Below are 17,334 nucleotides of genomic sequence, written 5' to 3'. Positions count from 1 at the left end.
ACCCATGCTCTCAGGCGGGAGTGAAGCACAGCTGAGCCAAGGTGGAAGAAGTATAAGCATGTAGTGAAGGCACATCTAAAGAAAGTACTGGCCGTGGAAAGACCTGTGTTTTGTCTTTTCAGAACACTGGATTCACTCCTCAATGCGCCTCACACTGCCCACATTTTTTCTGCCACCATCCTTCAGGATCTTCTTGTGATGTAGTGCCACCCCTAGGTTTTTCTAATGCTTGGATAACTGCCTTTACAAATAGTTAATAGCAGCTAGTCTTCGCCTCAAAAACACTATCGTACTGTACATGTCATGATTCGCTTTTATTTTGTTGTGTAACTTCCGTTTTTTTGTTTCTCCCGTTCCTGGTTAATGGTGCACGGCTGGAGTTAATCATCAAATCTACAGCAAGAGCTCTTAAGCACCTGGCCTCCAGCAACGCGTGCCAGATCGACTCAGTAAATTGGCTCTCCTCGTTCGTCCTCGCTATTGCTCGCTCATTTCATTATTTTATTATTCCTGACTTAGTGTTATTTTTCTTCCTCTGTTTTCCGCGTGTTTCCTGGTTTTGCTTGTCTTGTATTTCCCTTCTTCCATGAGTTCGTTTTGATGACTGTGTTTGTGATTTTGTTGTTGCTGTTCATTGTGTTTTGTTTCTCTGCTTACAGATTTACGTTCATTTGATCTCCCGGTCCGGTGACGCCTTCTGTATTTATTTTGCTTGTGTAATATTAAATATAGTACTCGCTCCACACCTTGCCTCCTGTGAGTTCCTCATCACAGCACTTGGGTTCCGCTGCGTTCGTCGTTCATAACAATACATCTGTTAAAGAAATCAGGTTCGATTTATTTTCGAACACTACAGAGGTTTTTCTATCTATTTTCACGCCACAGCACAGCACAGATGGCTACAGCAATACCCTGCAATTCTAGAGACCACTTTGTCTCAATTCATACAAGCTAGCTGCAACATTGATACTGCAATGGCTTGGTTCTATCTGACCAACTCATGGGGGTCCTCTGGCTCAGAAACCATCATTTTTAGATGGGGTGTGATTTTTAAATTTGATTTGAATCACAAATTAGCACGGTTGCCATGCTCGGGTTCTCTTTAATCTACTGCCGTCCTCTCTGATGAAGATCTTACTCTCCAGGCAGCAACAGTAGTAACAACTACAATTCAAGGAGCTGCCTCAGTCTCGCATGCGTTAGATCGCGGTACTGTGCTTTTCAATCTGAATGAACAATGAAAAACACAAAACGCTGGCTATTTATTTATATCATTAACAACCTCATAAAGACACTCATTTACTATAAAGCAGTGTGAGCAGAATGAAGCATATTAATCATTAAACTGGGCTCGGTAGGTTCCAAGTCATGTGTTGCTTATTTACATAAGTTCCAAAAGAGGGACCAAAATAGCATGCTGCATTCTTAAACCTAAACCTGTTTTACAATAAAGAATGAAGGTACACAGATACAGTATAGAGAGTGTCCTCCTCACTGCTTTTTTAGAAAGCACTTTACTGGAATGAGAACTAGTGAGCTGCCACTGTTACAGGCTCCCATTCAGAGTGTTTTACTGCTCTTCAACAAATTGTAGTCTAAGTGTAAATCTCTTGCAGAGTTTAAAGGCTTTTCAGTGGATTGGCACTGAGAACACTATCCAAACATATCCATTTATATTTTGGCTCCGTGAAAAGTCTCAACAGAGGAGGATTTGTTTTATATGAGAGGCAAGTTTGAGATAAGGGAAACCTAAATACACCTCACAGATTAAACTAAAATACATACCGCCGTGGAAGATGATATGAAAAGATGACAATAGCTTCACGTTATTTTATCTTTGGATAAATATTTGAGTTTTAGTTTTGTTTACATGATAAGATTACATGTGTGGCCCTGAAAAGGTTATTAAAAATTGTCAAGAAATGAAAATGTCTGTGGTCTTGGAGCAGGCTTAGTCATGTGACGACTCACAAGGCCCCTTGTTCCCCAGAACCACAATAAAGTTGGAGGGGGAAAATGAGAATAAACTTGGTGATGTTTATCTACTTGATGCCTGATCTGTGTGAACGCTCATAATACTGTGCTTAATCGTGTTTGTCTGAAGGGATGACACAACATCAAAGGACAAAGCAACTTGATGGGACCAGGATTTGGACGATCCAGCAGAAGCACTAAGAGATCAATAATAGATGGAGTAGAGCTGAAAAAACATCAATGGTAACCAAAAAAGCTACTTGTGGTTACTTTTGTGCCACAATATTATATCACTGAGTGGACTCGTCCGGTTTCTGATAAATGTTTCTACTGTGTCTGGAATACGAATGAGCTCACTCTTTATCAAGGATAGTGTTCGAATGATAAAACATCAAGAAAGATCTTGACCCAGAAAACATGAATAATTAGTTTGTCCTTTCATATTGCCCGACACGAATACATTCAGTCTTTCAGTCTTTTCAGATCATGCTCGAGGTCTTGCCTGTCACTTTGGAAACGATTTGTCCACAGCAGACCACACAAGCCCCCTCTTTTTCTCCCACGTACAGGAACTGTGGGAGCATCACTCCAATTCCTTGACAATACCACAGAATAAATATTAATGATTCCTTTTCTTAAAGAGAGCAGGGTAAATTTAAATGACAGTAAATCGATAATATAAAATTATACAACACTCATTTAATAAGGTGGGTCTTAAGAGTGGTTGTGGGTCTTGTGTTGTGGAACAGACCTGACCAGAATCACTGTCCTGAGGGAAACAGGTCACCTATAATGGCCTTGTTTTTTCTGAGGCAGCAGGATGCGGACGCCAGGCTGAGTTAAGGGCAGTCAATTATTTTTTAAGCGATGTGCATGACTGTACTCACTAGTGAAGCGCGTGGACACCACACCCAGACAACAGGTCAGCACAGTCTCCACAGATGGCCAGGAGCAACTTTTTGTCCAGGTTGTTCACCTGCTACAAGTGCAATATGGGGATTGTTTTCACTAGGAAATTGTGTATAATAAGATAGTGGCAAATCCTTGGCGGCTGCTGAGCCTTTTTCCAGTGAGACTCTGTTCTTCCAGAACTCCATTCTCTTAGACGAAGTCCAACTAGGCAAAATGTAACACCATAGGAGTGAGAATGGGTTACCTCAGCAGAGCACAGAGTCTATGCTGTGGCTGGATTCTTCAGTTCACTTGATCGTCCAAGGATGGCAACACCACACAACATTTGGCGCACTTAAAGGTAACGCTAAACCGGCAAAAGGTTTCTTGGCCAGTCCAACCCATGTCCCACACTTGCTCTTAATTTTATCACAGTTCCTCATCATCCCTGGCGACAAGTGTCAAATGAGCTCTTCTTTCACCTGGTGGCATAATGTCCATGATGCCAGATCGGATGTCATGTTGACGTTTTCAAAGCCAGATGCAAAGACGGCACTGTCTTACTTTCCTTTCCATCAACTGATTTGAGTAAATATGAGCTCCTGATGCCAGATATGAGCGATCAAAATAAAATAAAATAAAATATTTATCTTGTCCACCGTATGCTGAGACCTGTAAAAATAAAAAACAATAAAATCATGCAGCCGCAAAGGCAAAATCAGGCCAGTGTGTTAAGGAAAGGGAAAAAAAAAGAGAGACAAGTGCACCAGCTACACTTACTCACATCCACCTACACACAGATGAAGGATAATAGTCTTCCTTTGCTTTGAAGCCTTAATTTATTTATTTATTCAATAAATGAATGAGTCTGGCTGACGACAAAGCCGCATTCATCAACAAATAACAGATCATATCTTTCCCAGGGCTTTGCTATGAAAATGTGTTCAGTTTTAATTCTGTGTCAAAAAGCAGTTTTTCAGAGAAACATTTGGATCTAAATCTATGTTACAATACATTGTTCATTCACAATTCTGAATATGCTTTTATAGATGCGGATATTTTATGTGCATATTTAATGCCAGTAAGACCTTTAGTGTGTCCACAGTTTGGACACACTGAAGGTGGACAGACGTGTAGCCTCGGCTTTGCTGATTTTCACTCTCAGGGAAAGACTGATCAGAGACAGGCGTAATCAACAAAAAGAAATCCTGTAAGTGGATGGAGCTGTCTGAAGCCCAGTGGACACATGGGGCTGTGCATTAACGCTTCCTTTCAGCGAGATGGAAGTGTTTTACCCCTGTGGTTTCTCTCCACTGTTACAGCCTTACTGGGGCTTAATGGGAAACTCCAGGCAGACTGGGAGGCGCTGCAACAGCCTGCACAGCGGAGCATGAAAAGCTCTTGAAAACACCACTTGTCAGGAGCAGGAGAAAAGAAGGTTGAGTGTATATATGAAAACAAAGGAATGCCATAACTTTTGGAAGAGAAGGCAGGTGCAAGTGAACTGCTTTAGGAAAAGATCCCTTCCATCATATCAGCCCTCTACACATCTGACACAAGTAGCAGAGGTTGGGATTCAACAGACCTGCTGCCATACCTGCAAAGAAGTCCGAAACTGGAGTCAGGGATTATAAAAACCCAGGAGTGGCCTCATTAAAAATACTGTGAGCTATGAAAACACAAGCTTGGAGAGTATCGTAGAGACATGTCGGCTAATTAGCCCGACTCCTTCCTCCTGTCTAATTAGCGGGCAGAGCACCAAAAGGCCTGTGTTGAAAGTAGTTTGGCAGAATGGATGTGAGTAAGCCTGACAGCAGGCGAGGCAAGTGGAAGCCGCTGTGCATGATACCGCATATCAGCGTTTCACACATATTAATATACAATGAAAAAAGACAGTCAAACAGCCCTGCTGGCTAACTATAGATAGGACATATATAGGGCACATTGAAAAGCATAATATTCCAACAAAAGGTAGCTCAAATAATAAAAACAATAAATGATTATTGACTGGACAAAAAGTAATACGTCTGGAGGAGTGACGCACCAAATCAGCTGCTGGCACATGAATATGACGCAATAATAATGACAATTTTGTCACAGCAATTCAGTATTTAAAGATTTAAATGACTGTTGTGAACACATAGTCTCACGTCTCCTCCCATGAGACGTGGGCCAATCTTACTACTTTAAATACTTGTCAGACACATGTCCTAATGTGTATTAATCCTGCTCTCCGTGTCTCAGCAAACACACAAAGCACGACTACTGAAGAGGTGACTCTGGTGAGCTGTTTAATCCGAACATTGGACAGTAAATCTATCCATGTATGTCTTTATGTGTCATCTTCCATGGCCTGAATATTGGATTATACATTATGCATTGCCATTATTCTTCAGTCTCCCTGAACCCTGAAGATGCAACCTTTTGGTGCACTTTCAAAAGCCAAATATGAAGGAAAAGACTACATTTTAAAAGGAAACGATCTTATATATTCTTACTACATATTCACTCTGTAGACTGAAAGGAAACGTCGAAACGGTTCAATTTTCCCACTCCACTCCACAGAACCAGACATCCCTGTCAGCCTGTCTCCTGGTCACAACAATGTCATTACCAGACCGGCAATAACAATTGACATCCAGCTCATAACGTCATCATCTGCTATCAAGGCAAATCTGCACCAGTAAAACGTGAAACTCACACACATTTCGAGCTCTGATAAGTTGTATGTGAAGCTGCAATGACAAAAAATATGTTTTATCGTCTATGATTCTCTAGTGAGAAGCTGACTTGCTTCTGATGAGGAATTGAAGTTTTCACTTATCCGGACGTGAGGTGTTAGGTGAGGTTACTATATTTAGCGCATAAATCACTTCCCTGATTCCTCTTGGCCTTTTCACTAAGCTGCTGAGTGCTGAGAGGAAGCACAGGTTGCCACCGTGGCTCGCGGAGGGGGTTTCCCTCCTCTGATACCTGTCCACACGTTTGTCACATTTCGTATGAGTAATGATGGATGCTTAGCAGTTACTATAAATCATTGAAATCTGTCCAGTAAAAGTATTATTTTATCCCCTGATACAGTACATGTCGGAAATTGAATTAGAAATCTATGCAAAACTGAGACAAAATCATAAAAATTACACAACATTTAATCTGCATACTAACCAACTTAGAAATGCGAAACAAATGATTTTTGTAACTTTAGGTTTTGTATATGTGCGTTATATAACTCATATTTCCGAACATGACCATGGCAACACAATGCATTGCATAGTACACTCAAAACAGCACTAAGTCAACTCAGTTCGACTGGATCATTTTCGTGAAGTCGTGCAATACTTACATGTCATGCGTGTTAAATAAATACATACTCTTCAGGTGTATATCTGTTAGACTTGTGGCCACATTTAGACAACAGAGGACTTTTCCACGAACACGAAGGGCTTATTCATAGCCAGACCCACATGCTGTGAGTGACAACGTTAGGGTCAGATGAGGACAAGTGTGAGGTGGGAGGGGGTTGAGCAATGATGGCTGTCACAGGCAGACCGCGGCTCTGTTGCGGAAATAGGGAGTAAAAAAGGATCAGCGGGATCATTGGTCATGGTGCAAACGCCAGAAGCCAGAGTAAATTGGTGCAGCAGAAAAGCCATCAGTCTGGTTTTTAATTATTAACACCACTGAAATATATCGAAAAAGTTTTTTTTTTTTTCTTTTTCCAAATAAGGAGATATTCGATAAAGCTTTGTGAAAACTTTCCCTGTAATCAAAGTAAAACTCTTTTTGTGTTTTTGTCCTGCTATGGACAAGTGACCTGTCCAGGATTTCCTGACTAATAAAGGAGGAGTAAAATGGCAGTAAACTGAACATGAAGGTCCAGGTCAGGTGAAACCAAAGGAGAGACCACAAGCCCTACTAGTGTGTGGCACCAAAAATATCGGTGCAAAATAAGAAACACCTGAATGCTGGCATGTTGATAAAAGTGAATTATCTGAAAAAAAGTCATTGGAGCAAGGGAAGCTCCTACTCTCAGTTTAAGGGCGTGAGGGAAAGCACAACCCTCCGGAGAGCGACCAAAATGAGTTTCCCTGGTCCAGACGGTGCAGAGACTAAGCAATAGGGTTAGATTCTTCCAGCAGGGTCAGCTCTTCCAGGAGAGACTCAAGAGTAGAGCCTCATTTAATCCCCATCTCAAGACGTCACGGTCGTGGCCCAGGCAGGGTGAGGAGGACCACTGACGGACCTAGCACATGCTGGGGGAACATCTCCATATTCCCCAGAGGAGCTGGAAATGATTCTAGGGGAGTGGGAGGTCAGCACAGTACCTCAATTCCAACTGTGTACTGTGATCTCTGACTTGACGCGACTGCCCATTCACACCAGATCCTGAGGCCACTTAACCCACCTAAACACAGTCAGACTTGTTCTCTCACACTTTAAAAGTATTTTGCTGTGGGCATAACAGTTAACATGTTCCCCTGATAAATGGATTGTGTTTCCTTTTTCCCTGTTCAAGAATGAGTATCATCTCCTGCTCACAGCTGAGAGAACACATCCCTGCTGCTTGGTTACTCTGTTGTGAACGTGTGAACCCCAGGAGCATTGAGAGTTACCATCCGAGTGTAGACTTATGAATGTGTGTACACAGAAAATCTATGCAAACAGCCTCGCAGCTCGCCCCGGGTCACTTGTGTGGCACTGGTTAAGTGGACATCAATGATGCAGCAGCAGAACGCCTACTCAAAAGCAAGCACAGCAAACCTCTCAGTTTTGTCGGCTGTGGTGAAACGAGATGCTCTTGCATTATTGATGGACTTGTTCTCTAAAGCACTGAACTTAATGAGACTACAGGTAACGTACACCTGGTGTAACATGCAAACATTTTGTCAGAGGGACTGAGGTATTAAGGCATGTCATCTAAAAAGAGACTGAGAGGAGGCGAACGTAAGCTTTACTTGCCCCGGACAAAAAAGTAAAACCACAGTCAGCTGCATCTGTTTTAGTGACGTGTGAAACGCTCTATAAAAACAGACAAAACAAAAAACCACTAGGTAACTGAAAACAGTGACTTCAACAGAAGTTGATGATGACATCCAACAATCCAATTCATATAACAATGATTTTTTTTTTTTGATCACTTGAATAGAATGAAGCAAAAAGAACTTAACATTGAAATTAATAATCAAACTACATTAAGTAACATTAAACTATATTAACCTAAGTTCAACTGATGGTAACTGAAAAAGTAAGTAAATATTGACAGAGAACGGCAACACCAATGCCGCTGACCACGCATCAGTGCACCAAACAAATAGTTGTCTGCAGAGCTACGCATCAGGGCGTTAATATGACAAGTTTTTTGCGATGGATTCACACGCAGACACCTCATTACAATTTCATATTACCTCTAGCTTGGAGGCAGAAATGAAGCATACTGATAAAATACCTCACAGCCTGGGGAGGATCATTAATATTGTCCTATAAAAGCACAATGCAAGATTTATCAAGCTTGCCTTCAGAGCCGTTACAATTACATTACAACAGCCATATACTATGAAAAAATAAACATGGTTTCTTTAATGTCCTTGATATAAGGCTGTTTAATATTGCTGTGGCCATTTATAATAAAGAAATCTCGAGGCATACTGTTTCAGGAAGTGGGGAGTTATAAAACCCAGAGATGAGTCATTTAATTCATGTTCTCTGGATATCGCTGATCTTAAAGCCATTTTCAGGCACTGGAAGTGCAGCATCACTGGGTTCACCTGCCTGCAGACAGGGCACACCATTACCAAGCGGTGACAGAGGAAGGAGCTCATTGATTTCTACGTAAAGTGGCACAATTTGTTTAACAAATACGGAACATCAACTCAAGGCCATGCTCCGCCAGGTAATACTGGGAGAGTGCAGACAAAAAAAATCCTTCTGTTAGTACTCATTGTTTCAGGTCTTTTTTTTTATTTTATGGCTGTAGAACTGTTGAAAAGGCATTTACAAATGTTAATAAACATTTCACACATTTCTTTCCCAATTTAAATGGGAAAAAAATTAAGAAACACAACAAAATCTTTCAGCTTTGAGATGGTGAATTTAAACTTTGAACTATTTTGTACGCCGTTTTATCATTCTGTTTTTTGGGCAATTAATAATAAAGTTTAATAATAATAAGTCTATCATAGAGACACTCACAAATGTGAGCAACACTCACTCCTCCCCCACTCAAATAAAACCAATCTCAAGCAGGTACGATAATTAGAAATATGAATGATGGAATCAAACACCCTTGGCAGCAGGACAGGATTGTTAATTTAGAGTCAGTGTTGAATGTTTGTGTGGTCATGACTGCAGGGTTGAGTCCCCAGGATTTTTCTCAGTGTAGGCAATGTCTCCTCTGTGTGAGGCGGTGACAAATTAGGAGAATAACAGAGCTCCATAATGGTGTACCTAAAAAGGCGGAGTCCTCCGTGACTGACGCAGACAGTGAGAGTCACACTTTGTAATACGTCAAGAATTCTTCTCAATATCGCTGTAGAAAGTCACATTTCCTGGAACAGAGTGTCACTACTGATTTTGTTGTCAACCTCACACCATTCAGATGAGGTGGACGATGGACAGATGACACGTTATGGCAGGAGTTTGACAGGCTATTAACCTGCTTCTACGGAATATTGTTAACATTTAAATCATGCAAAAGACCAGCTTGAATGTCTTATGCATAAGGGATTCTTCTCATTTAAAGAGGGTGAATAGCTGAAGTAAATCTCATGGGGGAAGTTATTATAAAAAAAACAAAAGCTAATCTCTCTCTGAATCAAGTAAGTGAGACGAGAGTTATTAAGTTGCTCTCCTCATTGCAAACCATCTTGATTAAAACCTCACCCCGACTTGAAGCATGCGCTGCAGCTTCTGCCACCCTTGGCATGCTCTATTTAAAGGCTGCGCTGGCGATCTTGAACGGTGGACTGACATATCTCCAGTTACAGAGGCCAAATGGGCTTCTCTAACTCTGAACGCTTAAGCACGTCCTGCAGGCATACAAGAATGTAAATGAAGGGTTCACACTTTGCCAGCAGACAAGTGGTTAGTTAAGCACAGTTAGTGTCCGGTGACAGCTCATAATCAAATGTCTTGTTATGATGGCACCATGGTGAAGACAAAAATCAATAGTTGCTGTCCAAATGACGATCCACGATCAAATTCAATAGCCAAAAATCGATTGTGACTGCAATCAGCTGGAGTGTCCTCCATCAACATCTTGGAGATCAATTCAATGGGGAAAAAATACAATCCATCTGCCGAGCCCAAGTACTGTATTTAATTTGTTTTGGTCTGTTGGTGCAGCAGCTTGGTTCATTTTAAAAATGAACTGTCACGTTCTGCACTCTTCTCTTATTCTTTGTCTGTTCCACGTGCTTTTATTTTGTTAACCCCCAGTAGTTTCCTTTTCCTTTGTCCCATCCAGCTTAATGGCAGCGCAGCTGGAGCTCATCCCCTCAACTCCTGTGAATATCACCTCACGACCTCCAGACTGCTGGCTGCTAGATGATCACTTTGCGTCATTCGGTAAATCTCCTGAGACTAACATTCGTCTTTGTTCCTCTGAATTTTCTAGATTTCTTGCGCACACTTTGTGAGTTTGTGTCCGAGTGTGTTTGTGTTCTCCCAGTTTTTTCAAGGTTGAAATTAATTCACCTTTGCTTTGTTACTGATTTTTCCCAGTCCCTTTGTGTACCTCTCTCCCGTACCTTCGTGTTTTGGCTCCAGCGTCTTCAGTTGCTGTCTTCGTCTTCTGCGTATATTAAACTTGTCTCTTATTACATTTATTAATTTAATCTCATCTCACTTCTGAGGCAAACATGACAGGAACGAACCTTGGAAAAGTAGTCTTCTTTAAAACAAGAATGGGGAGGGAGACCTCCTCCATCAGGTCTGTTGCCTTGGATCACCGCAGTGTCCAAGTTCAAGACAACCAAAGGGAAAAGGTCGTTGATAAGACTTAAGTCATTTACTGCCGCACAATCACTGCACCACATTGAACTTGATCCCTTGTTTGAAATGGCTTCACGTGTAAAAAGGAGGCTTCTGCAAGGAATTCAGTCATTATGAGGTTTAAAACAAACCAAAAACCACCATGATGGCGTCCACCTCTGTGATGCATTGCGTGTTATCCGCTTGTTTCGATGTGTCCACTTTGTTTTAAAAACAGGATCATTTAAAAGAGACCATTTTCCTCATTTAAGCTGTGCCGGTGCACCGCGATCATTTACATGTAATGGTGAAAGAATCACCATTTGAACCAGGCGGGAATGGGATAGCACCACTGCTTTGTATCAAGTTTGATCATCTTTTAATGGCAAGCACATAAATAAAATGTCTGTTACTTACATCTGTGTCTGGTCCCTTATCGGCTCCCGGGCAGGAGAATGTGACAAATTCATGGCACCTCTTGTGGACCACAAAACAGCAAACTATGGAGCGGAAAGAAGAAACAAACATTAAAATCTATGGTTAGCAATCTTTATTTTTCTTTTGTTTTCACTCAGACACACGAGGAAAGGGTGGGTCTTTAAGGTAAACCAGGTAAATGACCTCGCAAAGAGGTTGTCAAATAATTTGCAAGATTTTTAAGTGCAAGAATATCTGTGAGTGCTAATGGAAACGCACTCCCCTCCCTTTTCCACCTTGGACTTGATGTTACCAAAGCCAGAGTTGACTCTCTTCACTCAGCGCTGGGAAGCTCCAAGTGGGCTCCTCTCCATTATGGGTTTTTTGTTACACCGATAATGTGCTGAACTTTGCAAAAAGCATGCATGTTCCTCAGTGATCAGTTTCACAAATAAATAAAGAAATCTTTCTTGTGAAATGACATCTTGAGTTCATCCAGTTCCGCTTTTAAGGTTATTTAGTCAGAGACAGAAGTTTACGTTGGATACAAAGGAGCCACTATATCATTGCACGAATGATCCATTAAACTGTTTTTCAAATGTTCGCTACGACTTGGGAACCAAAACAAATAACAGAGTACATCTCTTGAAGACACTGAGCAGTACTGTCTCAGCCATGTATTTACTGTCTGGGCTGGGTTTTACTGGTTAAACAATGTTGCAAAAAGACCTTCAATAAACCAATCGCTGTTTGGATAGTCTCAATAAACATCAGTGCAAATATTAGTCACAGTAGGAGCGCTGTAGAGAAGAGTTACAAGGTAAGAAATCAATTGTTTATAAGACATAAAAGCAACACTGTGTTGAGTTGTAACAACCTTATGGAGCGTCAAAGGAAAGGGAAAGTGACCTTCTTCACTCACTATTATTTGCATGCTGTGCTTGTACAGACTGGTATTCAAGTAAATGGATGGCAGCAATACATATAGAAAGAATTGACATCATGCTGCATTCATCAAGGGGTCATAATCAATACACGCTCCAAAAACAGACTTATCACTGCATCTCAGCTCAATCGCTGTGAGTCTCAGTCACCTCCAGAGGGCCGTTGGTCAGCAGGTTCAATAACCAACATGACACCACGACCCATTACTCAACCCTGCCTTCGCCTCACGATACAGTCAGCTCATGACTCTCGGTGATCCATTAGCTCTATAACTTAAAGCCTAATGAAATCGCTTATTTCCATAAAAACGCCAGTGTTGTTCAACCAGAATGTATCCATCCATTCATTTTCAAACATTAATCCTGTCTATTAATATAAATGTGATGATGAAACTTCACATGATGCATCAGCCAATCACCAAGAAGAGACTTATGCTGTGCAGGTATTAATGCCAAAATACAGATGTTCCAGCTACCTGCCGAAGACCCCCATAACACCCATACTCTGAATGTCGGCCGTGAGCGAGAAAAGCTTCTAAACAAGTTTGGATTGATTCATTGGGTTAATTTAAGCTTATGTATATCAATATAATGAGTAATTTCTCCTGGGAGCGAGTGAGGTAGCAACACACACACATATGCAGACGCACACGGTGAAACCATCTGTTTGATGTAGAACCAAGCTGCCAAGAGTACATTAGCTCTATGGTACACATATTTTAAACAGCAGTCAATGCAGATTAGTCAATTAATGAAAGAAATTCATCTTTTTAAGAAAGCTAATCAATAAGTGGGAAGAGAAATGATACGCCGAGGGCAAGGTTGAAAAACAAGACAAAACTATCAACAACACCCAAATGGAGAAAAGATTTAGATTCAGTAGTAGTAGTAGTAGTTTAGACCTATTTTACAATAAATAAATGCCCAGAATACTAAAATACTAACGTTTTGAACCCTCTAATGGCGAAATTAAATCTTTTTTTCATTTAAATTAAAAAAATTATTGTGCTATTTTATTCAAGTAATTGTGGAAACATTTCTCTCAATCACATGCCATTTTAAATATGGATTTCTATCAGCATCCAACAACTCACATCCAAGAAACTTGCAAAAAACTTGCTCTGAAAATGAACAGGAATGTACTTTTTGTGTAAAGTTTAAGTTTGTCTACTTCACGCATGGAAACATTGATTCATCGATTGCCTAACAACCAGTGTGTCTGATGTAACACGTCGAATATACACAGCACTTCTCACCATATATTGTGATATACACAGCACACACGTTTTTTCTCTTTCTGAAACAAACCCACTAAAAGGACCATGGGCTTTATGACACACTGCACAGTATAAATACCTCCACCACTGCACTGAGGGACTTCTTTACCATGGTTATATATTTTCCAGTGAGATGTGGAGGAAGTGTGTTTTTGGCTGTAAGGGAGAGGGACCTGAATTTTTCTATTGTAGAGGCCCTGCTACCAAGGCTGAGAAGAACAGAGCTCTCCTCATGCAGCAAGCATTTCACAGCTTCACGCACACGTCAGCTACATTGCAGATTCAACAGAAAACCACAATCAAGGACCTAGATCTGAACTTTTACCTCTGTCACAGTCTCTTTAAACAACGGCCCTCAAATCAGCTCTTCGGTCGGGAGTTCAAGTGACATCAAGCGGTTTCCATGTGACAAAAAACAGCAACAAACGTCCACATAAGGTAAAATAAATTAATAATAGAGCAAAAAGATTATTACAATTACTATTATTCATGTTGAAATTTTACTGGAATGGGGGAGGTAACGGTCCTGTACTGTATTGCTTTATGTATATAATAAAACCAAAAAAATGTTCAGAGAAGCTGAAGAAGGAATCAAACTGTCCTAATACCACGAAAAAGTAGTTAGTCAGGATCCAAATATTAACTGCAAACTCTACTATTTAAATGACTAACCCTTGAAATGCATTCTTTGCAATTATTCTATATTCCAGATGACGTAATAATGTGTAAATATGTTTTCATGTGAATAACAGGACATGGGTTTGAGACAAATAAATATCAGATATTTACATTTGGAAGCATGAAGTCCCTGCTCATAACATCCTGGGACGATAGATTAGAAATAGTCACCATCAACCATTGCCATCAGTGGTCACATGGACATTAACACTGAGACATTCTGTACATCTCCAAAACTTTCCCTCTCCGTCTATCTTTGCTTTCAAATCCTCCCAATTCCCTCCATCTGTTCCCACACAGCTCATACAAACACAGCTAAAGCGATTGAGCTGAGGCAAGTTCTTTGTTTTGGATTAACCAATCCAATCCAGTTTGAGACAGCTGAGAAGACAAACTTAAAAGACTGCTCCAGCAGCCTGACTGAACGTTCTATGCGGCCAGTGGGTTAAGAAGGCGGATCGCTTCAACAACTTAGCACCTTCGGTCAAGCAAGACAAGCGGATTAACCTGATCTGGCTGCCGGCCAATCACCACACAGTGTCTGTTTAACTGCTTTAACCTCTGCCGTGATTAACTTAGCGTGTATACCAGAGTCAAGTCAAGTCATGACTCAGACAAATCCCTGATGGAGGCGACTTCAACATAAATGATGTACTCCAGAATAAGCGTCCATGATTGATGAATCGGGTGAGAGAGGGTGTTTGTCACCTTTTAAAGACAAATGACTTGCATGTCTAAAAGATTGCAGAAGGAAAAATGACATTACTAAAGGGGCATAAAACGTGAATATTACAGTCTGTGCTCCGGCACCTCCTCGCTCAGATGCTTGGTGGTATCTTCAAGTCAGCGTCTACTGCCTCTGCTGCCCCGATTGGTCGTCCACTCTATTACTCACCACTGCGATTAAAGATATTTACAAGGCGGCCACTAATAGCAACTCTCTCGCTACAATCCTATCATGAAAATTGAATTGTACATGTTTTCGCCGGCACTTCTTGGTGCTGAAGAGCTCTCTGCACTGATGAAATGGGCTTCTGCGTTATTTCAAGTATTGTTTCAAAGAACCAATTCAAAAGACTAGCGTGTAAACACAGTGGGTGAGGTCACTGGGTTATGCACTCTCCAACAGAAGACAATTTCAACTACCCTCAAAGACTTTCTGTAAAACTGCTTTTACAGCTGAATCTCACCGGCACTGCAATATTTAATCCCTGTGAGTTATTTGTGTAGCAAAGTCTGGACAATTCAGCAGTTGTTTGTGTCCCTCCACTGAATGGAAAATTTCAGAGAAAAAGCCAACAGTGGAACATCACTACGTTCACGACACATTAATTTTAGCGTTTGACTTTTCATGGCAATAAATCCCTGTCTCTTATTGGTGTGAAGTGTGTGCATCTACAGCTTGAAGAATATGTTACATTTTGAAACCTTATTACTTTGACTAAGTCAACTCTAAAATCCGTGAAAGAAATCTTTCACTGCAGCCCAGCACAATGATTTGCTTTCCTAGAAGGTGATGGAAGTCTTTAGAAAGCAGATTTTTTTTTATGCCATTCAAGGTCCATTTTCATCCTCAATGTTGTGACATTTAAAGCCGTCTTAAATGGCCGACTTTTTACACACAATACCACAAAGCTATGCCCCTCTAGAAACTGATGCACAAAGCACACATTTTAAAGGTTGCGCTTAAAAAACAGTCATAAGAAAATACCCCGCAAAATCCCTTTTATTCTGAATGCGAGGTTCAGACAACCTCCTCCTGCATTAGCCAGGCACAGCCTGTCAGAGCAGAAGTAACCTCCGTGCACTTTAGCACATCTTCCCGACAGTGTCTTGAGGCTGAAATTGGACCCACAACCAACAATTTAGCGATCAGACAGTAAAATGAACAATGCAGGAGAAGACATTCTAAAAGCACCTTCCCAGTGCTCTCAGCGGCCCAATTATATTGGACAATGAGGTTTGAATGAGGAGACCTTGTGTTTGAAATATTACCATAGCAGAATAATGTGACGCAAGAAGAAAATAAAGAGGGGCCCCACAAGGTTGCTGTGCATTATGACTACAGTTCAGGTACATTATGTACATTGTAGGACACAACATGCAGGATTGTATTTCTATAAAAAATGCTGTCTTACTGTGCAAATTAACTTGTGGTGGTTATAAATTATCCAACCTGTAACCCATAAAACCTTTTGGTCTCCAACATTGTGATGTTCCGATCGACCGGTCTCTGATCATGATGTACAGTATGTGATGGTTATATGTCAATCACTCCTTTTATGGTTGATCACAAAAACCGATCACCTGTGACAGCCTGCAGTCTTTAGAAGCTCCAAGTGTTGTATATTGTCCCCTCCACACGGACCGCTCGTAGGCAAGACACACACAACTTTTACCGGTCTGTGAAGCATGCATCCAAAAATGTAATAAAAAAATTACCTATCAGGGAAGCATGTTAAAAGGCTTGAATACAACACATTTTATGCGCTACTTAAAGAACAAGCACTTGATAGAGTGAGGTTAGTTTTCGGGGATCATGGCAGATCGCTGGTTCAGCAGCAGTCACAGTTACGCAGACGTATGTGGCGTAAATTGGACTTTAACATGGCTCTATTTCTATTTCTCGAACACTATTATAACATCAGTTATTGCAATTGTGGTGAACATGGCAGTTGAAAAAGCAAGTCATTATCAAGAACATTTCACCATCAGCAGCGCAGCAGGAGATATAAGCAAGGAGACCCCTGACTGTGGCTGGAGGAAGAAAACACAAAAACTGTTGTGATTGCTTTCTTTATTCCTCGCTTGGAATAAGTGGTCGCCTTGTGAAAGAAAAACACGTTTGCATTTGTGCCAACATGATAAATGTGAATTCAATGACTGTACAATATGAGATGATCAAGGAGGCAGGACTGCTTGTTCTTTGCTCAAGTCAAACAGATATGGCAGATAAACACATGTTTTTAGCTGCTGAATTACACTTGATCCAGTTGATCTCAGCAGTCCTTCATTTCGTGTTTAAATATCTCACCCTTCTCAGGACAGAGATGGAAGTAACTACTGTCAACAATGATGGACAAAAAGGAACTTAACTTGTAAAAAAAAAAAAAAAATTAAAAGAACAGTTTTAAAGAAACCCAAAGAAAGTGGAGACATAAAGCCACATTATTAAAAATAATGGA

At 40.8% G+C, this 17,334-nt stretch overlaps 1 protein-coding gene across 1 annotated transcript in view; it reads right to left on the bottom strand.

Moving 5' to 3' along the window:
* Window positions 1–17,334, bottom strand: part of LOC128753481 (protein kinase C alpha type-like) — a 91,572-nt gene that overhangs the window by 44,458 nt on the left and 29,780 nt on the right. Inside the window, exon 3 of the mRNA XM_053855220.1 lies at window positions 11,251–11,333. Coding sequence (XP_053711195.1) covers window positions 11,251–11,333 — 83 coding nt within the window. The remainder of the gene's footprint in view (window positions 1–11,250; window positions 11,334–17,334) is intronic.

Source organism: Synchiropus splendidus, chromosome 2, assembly GCF_027744825.2.
Source record: "Synchiropus splendidus isolate RoL2022-P1 chromosome 2, RoL_Sspl_1.0, whole genome shotgun sequence".
NCBI lineage: Eukaryota > Metazoa > Chordata > Actinopteri > Syngnathiformes > Callionymidae > Synchiropus > Synchiropus splendidus.
The sequence above is the reverse complement of the archived record's forward strand: the minus strand, read 5'-3'. Positions and strand labels throughout refer to the sequence as shown.